The following is a 13,283-nucleotide window of genomic DNA, read 5'->3' on the forward strand; positions in this document are numbered from 1 at the left end:
CATTTGGAAATTGCTCCCAAGGATGAACCAGACTTGTGGAGGTCTACAATTTTTTTTCTGAGGTCTTGGCTGATTTCTTTTGATTTTCCCATGATGTCAAGCAAAGAGGCACTGAGTTTGAAGGTAGGCCTTGAAATACATCTACATGTACACCTGCAATTGACTCAAATAATGTCAATTAGCCTATCAGAAGCTTCTAAAGCCATGACATAATTTTCTGGAATTTTCCAAGCTGTTTAAAGGCACAGTCAACTTAGTGTATGTAAACTTCTGACCCACTGGAATTGTGATACAGTGAATTATAACTGAAATAATCTGTCTGTAAACAATTGTTGGAAACATTACTTGTGTCATGCACAAAGTAGATGTCCTAACCGACTTGCCAAAACTAAGATTTGTTAAAAAGAAATTTGTGGAGTGGTTGAAAAACGAGTTTTAATGACTCCAACGTAAGTGTATGTAAACTTCCGACTTCAACTGTAGCTGTTGTCTAAGTAGATTGACTGTGTATATGACCTTGGGTTGTCTAGCCAGCAACCACCAAATAATCCTGTAAAGAGAAGTGGAACAATCAGAGCATAAAGTGGATAAAGTGCCTGACCTTACACACACACGCACGCACGCACACACACACAGTGTCTGCACCCACGACCTCTCTGATTCACCAGGGTGAAATAAATACAGCCGTGGTTACACGTAATTGCGGGGAATGTCAACATTAGTTCCACTTCATAGTTTCATAACTCAGGCCTTTGCGGCAGTGTGTACCATTATAAATTATACTCTAGTTGTAGGAAGTCTGGGAGTCAGTGTTTGAAAAAGGACATTAATTAATGTATTAGCCTAAGCTAGGCAGGCAAAGTATGCTGCTAGCACAGGAAGCTAAAGGGCAGTGAGAGAAGGATGCTTACTTAATGATGTGAATTGGAGACTGGGCTCAGCTAAATAGTGAACGTTCCACGCTCTCTTGTTATTGGGCTTTTATCGATTGTTTACTACCTCACTCTTTCTCTCTCTCTTTCTCTCTCTCTGTAGTGATGGGGGGAGTGGAGTCTCGTGGGGTGCTTAGGAAGATCAGTGACATGCTGGAGGTGATCCTGAAGAGGATGGACAGCCTCTCCAAACTGGACAACAGCACCACCAGCGACACCCGCCGCCTGGATGAACTCAGCTCGGCCATCAACAGGTACGGTCTGGATGGAGTGGTGGGCATAGGACAGGCATCTACCTTCCTTGTCTTCCCTTTTTCTCACTCACTCCTTCCTCCTCTCTTGTTGCCCGTCCTCCTCCATGCTCTTGTTTGTTTTCTTCTCGTCAGTTCTTCCTCCATTTCTTCCTCTTCTTTTTCCTCCTTTCTTGTTATTCTCTTCATACCCTTTTCTTTCTCTCCTCTTTTGACTGCCAGGTAGTCTTGTCTGCTCTCAGCAGCTTTACAAGGTCAGGGTTGTCTGACCTTGTCGCTACCTTCTTCTAAGCACAGATCCACTTTCAGTCCCTCTGTTCTGCCAATATCCAGTTTGACTGTCTGTGCTCTCTATTCAATCCCTTTTACTGCATTTCACATCCAACTTCTAAGGGTCAAATCAAATCAAATCAAATGTATTTATATAGCCCTTCGTACATCAGCTGATATCTCAAAGTGCTGTACAGAAACCCAGCCTAAAACCCCAAACAGCAAGCAATGCATGTGAAAGAAGCACGGTGGCTAGGAAAAACTCCCTAGGAAAAACTCCCTAGAAAGGCCAAAAACCTAGGAAGAAACCTAGAGAGGAACCAGGCTATGAGGGGTGGCCAGTCCTCTTCCTGCTGTGCAGGGTGGATATTATAACAGAACATGGTCAAGATGTTAAAATGTTCATAAATGACCAGCATGGTCAAATAATAATAATCATAGTAGTTGTCGAGGGTGCAACAAGCACGTCCGGTGAACAGGTCAGGGTTCCATAGCCGCAGGCAGAACAGTTGAAACTGGAGCAGCAGCACGGCCAGGTGGACTGGGGACAGCAAGGAGTCATCATACCAGGTAGTCCTGAGGCATGGTCCTAGGGCTCAGGTCCTCCGAGAGAAAGACAGAAAGAGAGAAAGAGAGAATTAGAGAGAGCATATTTAAATTCACACAGGACACCGGATAAGACAAGAGAAATACTCCAGATGTAACAGACTGACCCTAGCCCCCCGACACATAAACTACTGCAGCATAAATACTGGAGGCTGAGACAGGAGGGTAACGTAAACTCTGTGGAAGATACAGAAAGATACACAGACGAGAGATACATGCATAGTATCTATAATTTTCTTTAAGGACATTCGAACATGCTTTCATACTTGTATTCGTTTTTCAATAGGACAGTGACAGGACAGACAATGAAAGAGGAATGACAGCTACTGTAGGAAGGCCAAGGGTAGGAATGGAACATACAATGGGCTGAACCAAAGCTCGAACCCTGTTGCCGTGGGGCATACATGCACGTGGTCCAGGAGCTGAGAACGTTACCGCTCGATCAGACTCCGGCACTAGAATCTCTCATTTCTATAGCCAACAGAATCAGGCCTCGTTAAATAATGCCAGACGAACACTTCAGTTCTGCCCTGCATGTGAAAATGGGAGCAGAAGGTGTGATATATATTGTCTGGCGCAGATGTGAACTTGAATCAATATCTGGTAATGTTCCACTCTTGCGTGAAGACTGTTTCACTCTACCTACTAATTTAAGCCAGTTTGCTACAACAGGAAAATATTCCTGCAGCAACAACAAATGTAATTTGTTATGTGGACTATAATTAACCCCCTAGAGTTGATTGACACACCAGTGCATCAATCTAAGTTACATAACAAAAAAAATCCCCATCAAAATCTGTCAGTTTAAGCTAAAGATATCTGTTTTTGTCACGGGCGTCGTATAGGGGACCAAAGCGCAGCGTGTTCGTAGTTCCACATCTTTATTTAACCGTGAAACTAAATGCAATACACCAAACACTTGAAATAACAAAACAACAAACCGTGACGCAGAGAGGAAAACACACTACTCAAAAATTAACAACCCACAAAACCAAAAGGAAAAACCCCCTACATAAATATGATCTCCAATTAGAGACAACGAGAACCTGCTGCCTCTAATTAGAGATCATCCCAATAACCCCAACATAGAAATAGAAATCTAGAAAACCCACATAGAAACAGAAAACAAGAAAACCACCCAAAATACCCCCTGTCACGCCCTGACCACTCTACTATAGAAAATGACCTCTTACAAGGGTCAGGACATGACAGTTGTTTGCATTGGATGTGTCTCAATCCCCCGCATCCGCCCATGTCGCACTTCCTCAACTGCGGTGAAAGGAGGCAGAGCTATAGTGGTGTTAGTCAGACCATGAGACATCCCGAAAATCTTCTCATGTAAACGTCTGTAGTGTCCGAACGGTTTCATCTACAGTTTAACAAACGGTTTAACCTTTGAACCCCACAAGTGTCAAGAGACCCGTCTAAAGTTGGTACCATCGATGTGCCAACTTCTGTTTGGTAGCTTCCGAACCGTTTGGGCTACAAACTAATGGGACAGGGGAGATTCTCACAAACACGATGGTGTTCTCCATTTTGCTCTACGAACCCTAAAGTGTCACAGGACTCTTCTGAAGGTAACTGTTTTAAAAAACGAATGAAAATATGAAGGTAGTTTTGTGCCTACCCCCAAAAAGAAGTTAAATATGTGTACAAATAAATAAATATCTATATACAGTACCAGTCAAAAGTTTATACACACCTCATGATAGGGTTTTTCTTTAGTTTTACTATTTTCTACATTGTAGAATAATAGTGAAGACATCAACACTATGAAATAACACATTGAAGAATCTAAAATATATTTGGATTTGTTTAACACGTTTTTGGTTACTTCATCTACTGTACAGTCAATGCATCTTTAATTACTAGAGGTAGTGTGAGTACAGTTACTCTGCTTTGTAATATGTCATTGGACCAGAACCCCTGAGTGGACCCCAGGGAGAGTTTGTCCCCAGGCAAGGTGTCCCTATGGCCCATAAGGCTTAGACCTCTGTGACTTGGTGATGTGCCCTCTAAAACACATGACCTACACCACCCTATGTATCTGTCACTATGGGACTGTACTAACAGACATGAGTAAGAAAGGGAGAGAAAGAAAGCGAGAGGGGAAGGGAGAAAAAGAGACTGAAAGAGAAGGAAAAGATTGATATGGAGACTGAGAGGAGGATAGTGGAGTGGGCACAGAGCAGAGATATGAAAGGGGGAACGAGAGAGAGAGAGATTAAGGTAAAATAAGAAAGACAAGCAATGCTGTGGTGGGGCAAAAGACGGAGGGAGAGAGAAAGAACCAGAGAGAGTTCTCCTGTGTTACGTGACGTCACGCAATCAAGCAATATCCCATCGTCCTCGGCCCATGCCTTATGAGGAGAGAAACCAAAATTGTTACAGAGACACATTAAAGGATAATTATGATGAAAGATTACAGGCGTATACATATTTTATGCACTGGGATGGCACGCTCTTCAGAATAACAGAGGCAGAGGCCACCTTTACTATGAAACAGACAAGCTAGAGAAGAGAGGGAGAAAAAGAGAGAGCAACATGAGGGAGTAGGGTGAGGAAATAGGTTCTGGTGATTCAATCATTCAATTCCGTTTCCTGTTTGGGTTTGTTTGGTTTGTTTCTTGTGTGTTCCCGGAAAAGGACTAACTTGACGGAGCGAACTCAGAGGGAGGGAGAGAGAAAAAGAGAGAGAAATAGAGGGAGAGAGAGAGAGAGAAATAGAGAGGGGAATCCAACAGCTAATGATTAAGTAATAGAAAGCGAGTGAAGTGGAGAAAAGAGAAAAGAGAGGGAGATTAAAAGTAGAGATGAGTGATGTAATAGGAATCACAGGCCACTGGAGCAGAGAGAGAGAGAGACGGGGCTTGTCCCCTCCACGGCAGTCGCCGACTCTAAATGTGTGAGTGAGCGTGCATGTGTTCCTCTCTGTGTCCTTTGTGCACCGCCATTAATCCTAGTGTGCACCGTCAGAGGGCTGTGCTCTGTGCTTTGGTCCCGTGCCCAGCCTAGCTGGCTTTAACCACCTCAGGTGAACCATCTAACCCCCTCAATGAGACTGTCCAACAACTCCCCTCCCTCCACAACCACTCTCCAAGACAAAGTGATTCCAAATCATCTGTTCTGCTGTTGGACACCAATCTAACTGGGCTTCTGGATGTAATTATTAGAGACACCTCAGGAAATCCATTTATTCTAGTCCAAGACAAAGACAGCTGTTCAGCCACTAAGGTGGGCCACTAAACTCCAGCAATTGTCTTTTGCCCATAGATAACGAATCGTGGCTGTTCTATGCCCTCTATTTCTTTCTGAATATAGATTACTGATTCGGTCTACTAAGCCTCTGCTTAAAGCTCCTGGCTGTACTTGTGTTGAACAGAGTCAGTATGCAGATGTAGGATCTTAATCTGATCACTCTTTTGTCGCTGGAAATGCAAACGTGTGGTGTATTTGAGTTTTAAAAGGCTTCTAAAGTTCACGCTTTGAAATTTCAGACTTGAGTTGGTGGGGGGGGTCGGTGCTTAGCTGACATATGGAATTGTTTTTAGATGGTCATACTTTAGATCATTTAGCTATTTGATTTTGAATTTTAGGACCCCTTTAGGAAGAACATTTGGATTTGTTTAACACTTTTTTGTAAATAAGAATTTGTTCTTAACTGACTTGCCTAGTTAGATAAAGGTTAAATAAAATAAATACATTTTGTTCATATATGAAGTCACCACGTTGAAACGTCAATACGTACGTATAAAAACTATCAAGGATAAACACAATAAAGTCAAAAACATATTAGTACTATTATTCGCTAAATTAGGTCACTGCTTTTTGTATCCTTTACAGCTGTCTACAGCTTGTACTTTAAACCAGCCACAGTCTGAGAACACTAGTCTAGAATGAGTTTAATTTCCTCCTCTGAGACTGTTTCTCTTCTGTAGCTAACTCCCCATCACTGTGGACAGACAGTTAGTCAATTAGGCAGCTCAGCAATCTATCCTCTACCTCATTTATAGAAAGCACACACACTCAGTCTCCCTGATCCTCTCTCTGATCATTATCTGTTAGTGGGGGTTAATGCTGCCTGCTGACTGGGCAAAATAGTTAGAGGGTATTGCACACCTCTGTAAACTAAAACTCCTTCCCAAACGGCCCCTCCCTTCTCATCTGAACTGGGGACTGGTGTTAAATATGCAAGGGAGCTGTCTTATCCTGCAGAGGAAATTGTATTGGCTGTTACAGCAGGCGGTATGGGGCTTTTTCTATTTCACGCTCCAACCAAGTGCCTCACAATTAGCCTCTTCGCAGCCTGTTAACACTGTCTTACATCTGTAGGAGAGAGAGAAAGAGGGAGGAAGAGAGAGAGAGCACGTGCGAGAGAGAGAGCGAGAGAGAGAGAGTGACAGAGAGAACGAGAGAGAGCAACAGAGAGAAAGAGAGAGAGAGCGACAGAGAGAGCGACAGCGAGAGAAAGAGAGAGAGAGATGTATAAGTACACGCTCTTTACTCTGCTCAACTTTTATTAGCATTGTTAAGTCATCCAGTCAGATGGTACGGTGCGGAGTTTTACCCTCAGGTTGTTTGAGGTGACACTGATGTTGTTCTCTGTCTGTAACTACACAGTATGGGATCAAAGAGCAGCCCAAAGTATGTTTCTCACTTTGTATGATTGTGTCTTTCTGGTTTGTGTGTGTGCAGGTTCCAGCCAGCAGGCCTGGTAGAGAGGATCCAGGCAATAGCTCAGAACGTGTCCAACATGGCGGTCAGAGTGGAACAGATCCTCCAGAACAGCATGGCCGCCGGCAGAGGTACAACATTATAACACTAACATTACACACTGGGTTATTGCTGTTCAATACATATGGAACTGCCCATGCCTTATTCACATCATTGGGGTGGCCCAAACATTACTTTCTATGAACATTGCGCGGTTACAGCAACTATGGTGATAACTATGGTGGACGGCTAACTGAGCCAGCTCAGTGCGTCTTGGCTTGGCTCTGGTCAGTTTGGCTCAAGCAGTGTGAAAAGGTTCTTACCGCTCAATGAAAACACTAACCGCTGTAATCCTCGACGGGTAGTCAGAACATCAATTCCAAACTTTTAGAACGGCAATACACGTAAGACTTTTACACCTCAGATCTAAAACACAGCAGCCATTCAAAGTGCCACATGACAAGTGATTCGCGTATGAAATGAATTGGTGTGGGAAATAAAAGTAAGATCTTGTCTAATATAACAGATCAACAGTTCAGCCAGCCGTAGAGCCTTTCTTTATTCCCGTCTCCATTTTATTGCTTTCCCTCCACTGCTGTTGACTTCTTCTGTCCATCTCCTCCTTTTTTAATCAAATCAGAAATAATTTCGCTACAGGCACAGATGATGCCGATTGTGTTGAAACCACACACACAGGAAAACACACACACACACACACAAACACACACACACACGTGGGTGTTTATCAAGGGAACTCAATCGACAGTCCTTAATCAACTCCCTCCAATCCCCTCCTTCTCCCTCTCCTCAACCAACAGCAAAGTCGTTACCAGAGGTAATTAGTCTTATCTCCCTTTGTTTTAACGGTGAAGACGTGAGGGCAGAACCACAACCGCTTTTATTAATCACAGATGAAGACAAACCACACTCGGTGGACTTTATTGTGCGCTTCGACTCGAGCGCAACGGTGATTCATCTCGTGGCAGAGAGAGAGAGAGAGAGAGAGAGAGAGAGAGAGAGAGAGAGAGACGTGCTCGGAAGTTGGAATTCGCACCTCCCTCCCAGCCACCGTTTTTTTTAGTTTTCGCGGGGGCCTCGAGTTTTTATCTAATTAGTCCGCTGCACATTTAATATGGCGACGGTTATTATTATTGGAATCAAAAGGAACGCGTTGAAATCTTTTGTGTCGCTGGGAAATATGTGTGGCGTGTTTGAGAGGAGAGAGGCTTGAGGGATGGAGTGACTGAGATAGACAGAGACAAAGCTTTCATTAAACACATGGAAGCTGTCGGAGAATGTTTTGTTCCAGAGAGAGGACTATTTAGAGAGAGCGAGAGAGATCTAGAAAAATAGGTATGGGGAGATAGAGAGAGTGGGAGTGAGGGAGGGAGAGGAAGCAGGAGATAGGAAGGAGAGAGAGCGACGGCGAGAGAGAGAGACTGAGTCCAAGACCGAAACCTCATCAATTTAACTTCCTGTCTTCTCCCATCCATACTGCTGGAACTTTGAGTTTCAACTCCAGTCTCTCTTCCTGGCTGTAGGCCCCCAGCTGCAGGGAGGCAGTTAGCCAACTCAATGGACCAATTAATGCAGTGAGCGCAGCGTGAGTGAGCGGATACACATTGTACAGTTATCCCGGGAGGGGTGACAGCCGTGACGAGGGGTTGTATTTCTGGACCCCGCGGTGAACAGTGTGCACCAAAGCAGGCCGAATGTTGCATGGGAACTGATGGTACATATGGTTTGCTGAAAATGTTGTTAAATGTCTGTTTTAAGGATGTCTATTATCTTCACAGAATAAGTATTCTGTTGCTATTCAAGGTGATGTAGGCGTGGATCTTCCTTTAAAAGTGTTGAGCTTATGCCGCGACCGTTTGAGGTAGATGGTGGCAGATTGCGGTAAATTGCGTCGTTTTGGCAACAACGGCTGACACTTAAATCACGTGCCATATAATTCTGCGGCACCTTGCATGTTTGAGAGACATTTAGATACAATTTTATATTCTACACACAGCAATGCAACAGGTCGGCAATTTTTTTGAAGAGCCAAATCCCCCTTTTTTTGGCAACAATGAAAGCACAGCGTTGACAGGCTGTGCTGCAGTACGCCGCAACTTTTAAAGGAAGAACCACTGTAAGGCTTAACGAGTCTGTATGACTATGATCTGTTTTCTGTGTCTCCACAGTGTGTAACTATGATGTGTGTGTTCTATATCTCCATAGTGTTCTACTATGATGTGTGTGTTCTATATCTCCATAGTGTTCTACTATGATGTGTGTGTTCTATATCTCCACAGTGTTCTACTATGATGTGTGTGTTCTATATCTCCACAGTGTTCTACTATGATGTGTGTTCTATATCTCCACAGTGTTCTACTATGATGTGTGTGTTCTATATCTCCACAGTGTTCTACTATGATGTGTGTGTTCTATATCTCCACAGTGTTCTACTATGATGTGTGTGTTCTATATCTCCATAGTGTGTAACTATGATGTGTGTGTTCTATATCTCCACAGATTTCTACTATGATGTGTGTGTTCTATATTTCCACAGTGTTCTACTATGATGTGTGTGTTCTATATCTCCACAGTGTTCTACTATGATGTGTGTGTTCTATATCTCCATAGTGTTCTACTATGATGTGTGTGTTCTATATCTCCACAGTGTTCTACTATGATGTGTGTGTTCTATATCTCCACAGTGTGTAACTATGATGTGTGTGTTCTATATCTCCACAGTGTGTAACTATTATGTGTGTTCTATATCTCCACAGTGTGTAACTATGATGTGTGTGTTCTATATCTCCACAGTGTTCTACTATGATGTGTGTTCTATATCTCCACAGTGTTCTACTATGATGTGTGTGTTCTATATCTCCACAGTGTTCTACTATGATGTGTGTGTTCTATATCCCCATAGTGTGTAACTATGATGTGTGTGTTCTATATCTCCACAGTGTGTAACTATAATGTGTGTGTCTCTTCTCTTCAGCAGTGAGAGATGGCTCATCAGGCCAGTGTGAGGTACCCAGAGATCCCCGCTACCCAGACTGCCCTGGAAAAGTGGATGTGAGTTTCTCTCTGTCTGTCTAGCTAGGCTATAAGAGATTTTCCTGATATCTTATAACCAATGTTCCCTCCAAGCTCCCCAGGACTGCCGTGCAGAATAAATATCAGCCCGCGCACAGAAGCACAAGATTGAACTTCACTCAACTTTATAAAGTTTCCCCCCTTAGTTAACACTACACATTTCCCTTTATTGTGGGAATTGTGGTCGAATCAAAGCAATATTAGCCACTTTCAATGCAACATTCCGAAACAAAACAAAGAGATTTTGTTGTAGGTAGAACGCATCGGAGTAGGATTCTATTGCATTGACACGCTTGACTCAGCCCGTACTCTACACAGACTTGTGAGGCATAACCAATCAGAGCTGGAGTAGGCCTATATGCAAATAGACCATTGCCATATATGGATCTGTGCCGATCACTTTAAACTGGACTATGTTTACAGCATGAGTGGACTATGTTTACAGCATGAGCATGTTTTGAGATTAGAGAGAGCTGCATGTAGCCGTGTGTGCACATTTGTTCATATCCTTTGCTAGTTACTGAGTTATTAGCCCAGTTATAGATAATTTGTAGTCAGCAATGGGGGAGTGATTGCTTCCTATAAGAGCACAAAACATGTGCATTTCTAGACATCTTTGAAAATTGAGTCAAGTAAACTGTATTTTTTTGGCCTTAAAGGGACTTGAATAAACTAAGTAGCCAATAGGCAGAGGGTAGCATAATTTGTCTGATTCTCTGTAATAATGGTATTGGAATAATAATGCATTTTATTTTGTAAAGAGGTTTCTTGTATCCAACAACATTTTCAGTCACCTCCTTGTCTGAAGGACAAGTGGATAAACAGGTTAAATGTGAAGTCCTGCATGTTTTTTTTCAAATGTGTCATGGAATGCAAACATACCTTGAACACCGCACATTGGCTGCTACTGTAGGCTGAATGATAGAACAACTATTTCCATGTTAAAATGCTATGGGATGCATTTTCTCCATTGTTTTTGATGGTAGGCCACTCTGGTAGGCCTTCATTACGATCAAATAGCTACAGTAGCCTACTTAGCCACTGTTATAACTGTAACTTAAAGCGGGTACAGCCTCAGTGTTCACAGTAAACGAGCGCTGGAAGTTGCACAGAACTTTCACAACATTCAAGTTTGTGCTCAAGTTTGCGCTCAGCAAACCTGAAATTAGCTCAGTGAAAAAATTAGAGGGAACATTACTTATAACCTGTAATTCCATCCAACTGTACATAGGAACTTAGGTACATCTAATATATGATAAAGCAGTAGAAAACTCCCTATCGTTTTAATAGGACCTGTGGCAATTCTTTTATTTGTTGATTTGTGTTTAACAAAGCCAAAGTCACCTGACCATTAAACGTTGACCCATGTATCACCAGTGGATGCGTGCCCGCTGGACCTCAGACCCGTGCTATGCCTTCTACGGGGTGGACGGCTCCGACTGCTCCTTCCTCATCTACCTGAACGAGGTGGAGTGGTTCTGCCCCCCTCTGGCCTGGAGGAACCACAGCAGCCCCCCCACCGTCCACACACACACACGCCAGACCGCCACCACCAAGAGACAGGTGAGACACACACACAGAACCCTTCCTACCATCCATACACACACAGACACCGAACAACCACCATCAAGAGACTGGGAAGAGGGACACACACACTCACACGCAAAGGAAGACGCATACACTCACAAAAGCAGATGCCCGTATACGCACAAGCCCTGCTAAGAGACGCGTGGCTAAAGCTTACATGTTTAAGCACTTACACGCACTAATTCACACTCAAAAGAGCACAGCCACTAGACAAATGAATCTTCAGACTTAGACTGTATAAGCTTGAATGGTAGATATGAAAACACATTCATATGAACGCACGCCCGCCTTCTCTGCTAATTGTTTTACTGTGTTCATCTCTCTCCTCCATCTCCTCCCTCTGCTCTCTCTGCTCCCTCTCCTCCCTCTCATCCCTCTGCTCCCTCCCTTCTCCCTCCTCCCTCTCATCCCTCTGCTCCCTCTCTTCTCTCTCCTCCCTCTCCTCCCTCTCCTCCCTCTGCTCCCTCTGCTCCCTCTCTTCCCTCTCCTCCCTCTCCTCCCTCTCCTCCCTCTCATCCCTCTGCTCCCTCTCTTCTCTCTCCTCCCTCTCCTCCCTCTGCTCCCTCTCTTCTCTCTCCTCCCTCTCCTCCCTCTGCTCCCTCTCTTCTCTCTCCTCCATCTCCTCCCTCTGCTCCCTCTCCTCCCTCTCATCCCTCTGCTCTCTCTCTTCTCTCTCCTCCCTCTCCTCCCTCTCCTCTCTCTGCTCCCTCTCTTCCCTCTACTCCCTCTGCTCCCTCTCTTCCCTCTACTCCCTCTACTCCCTCTGCTCCCTCTCTTCCCTCTCTTCCCTCTCCTCCCTCTCCTCCCTCTGCTCCCTCTCCTCCCTCTCATCCCTCTGCTCTCTCTCGTCTCTCTCCTCCCTCTCCTCCCTCTCCTCTCTCTGCTCCCTCTCTTCCCTCTACTCCCTCTGCTCCCTCTCTTCCCTCTCCTCCCTCTCCTCCCTCTCCTCCCTCTGCTCCCTCTCCTCCCTCTCCTCCCTCTCCTCCCTCTCTCATTGTACTGCTGTATAGCAATCTCCACACGCAGCACAAATGAACTCTTTACACTCAAACATGCAGCTCAGTGCCTGATACTATTTGCAGAACAGTGTTCAAGGCTGAGTCAATATGTGCTGCACATTCCCTTGCACAGCTATTAACCAGGTTCAGAGATACCTACACACAGAGAGATCCCTGAACACAAGGTGTGTGTGTGTGTGTGATCTGTGTGTGTGAATGCTGGATGTATTTGTGTGAATTGTCTGCTGTACTTTAGTATTGAATCGCTTATTAGTGTTAGGCAACATTCCTAATTACATCGGTGATTCTGTTAGCCAGATAATCTAGACCATTTATAACAGGGTCTTTGAGTGAGCATATAGGTGTGTGTGTGTGTGTGTGTGTGTGTGTGTGTGTGTGTGCTGCTGCTGCTGTCTGTCTGTCTGTCTGTCTGTCTGTCTGTCTGTCTGTCTGTCTGTCTGTCTGTCTGCGTGTGCATGCATGCGTCGTGTGTGTGTTTACATGTGCGTGTGTGATGGACAGAGAGAGAGAGTCTTTTAGACTACACAGTCATAGCCGTTTAACTAGCACAGGTTCCTCCAGAGACTTAGCTTGCAGTACTATCTCCCCAGAGAACACAGGCTGCACACACTCCTCTGAATTACTGTGTTCCTATTGCAGGGGGAATGTGGGAGAGGAGCCTGTGTGGGTAGCTACCATGTAATGCCATATTCAGTATATCTGTAGGCTCGCTCCAGTTGACCTCCTCTCTTCTCATCCTTCCTCCCACACTCTCTCCGTCTCTCACCCTCTTCTTGTGTCTTTCTTCACTACTTACACTCTCTCTGCATCTCTGT

The 13,283-nt window shown here is 44.3% G+C and overlaps 1 protein-coding gene across 1 annotated transcript in view; it reads left to right on the plus strand.

Moving 5' to 3' along the window:
- LOC106588199 (alpha-1,6-mannosylglycoprotein 6-beta-N-acetylglucosaminyltransferase B) overlaps window positions 1-13,283 on the plus strand; it is a 170,158-nt gene that overhangs the window by 55,988 nt on the left and 100,887 nt on the right. The window contains exons 3-6 of the mRNA XM_082965092.1: window positions 1,036-1,186; window positions 6,755-6,864; window positions 9,765-9,841; window positions 11,240-11,425. Of these exons, the coding sequence (XP_082821218.1) occupies window positions 1,036-1,186; window positions 6,755-6,864; window positions 9,765-9,841; window positions 11,240-11,425 (524 nt within the window). The remainder of the gene's footprint in view (window positions 1-1,035; window positions 1,187-6,754; window positions 6,865-9,764; window positions 9,842-11,239; window positions 11,426-13,283) is intronic.

This window comes from Salmo salar, chromosome 02, assembly GCF_965601325.2.
Source record: "Salmo salar chromosome 02, fSalSal1, whole genome shotgun sequence".
NCBI classification, from domain to species: Eukaryota; Metazoa; Chordata; class Actinopteri; order Salmoniformes; family Salmonidae; genus Salmo; species Salmo salar.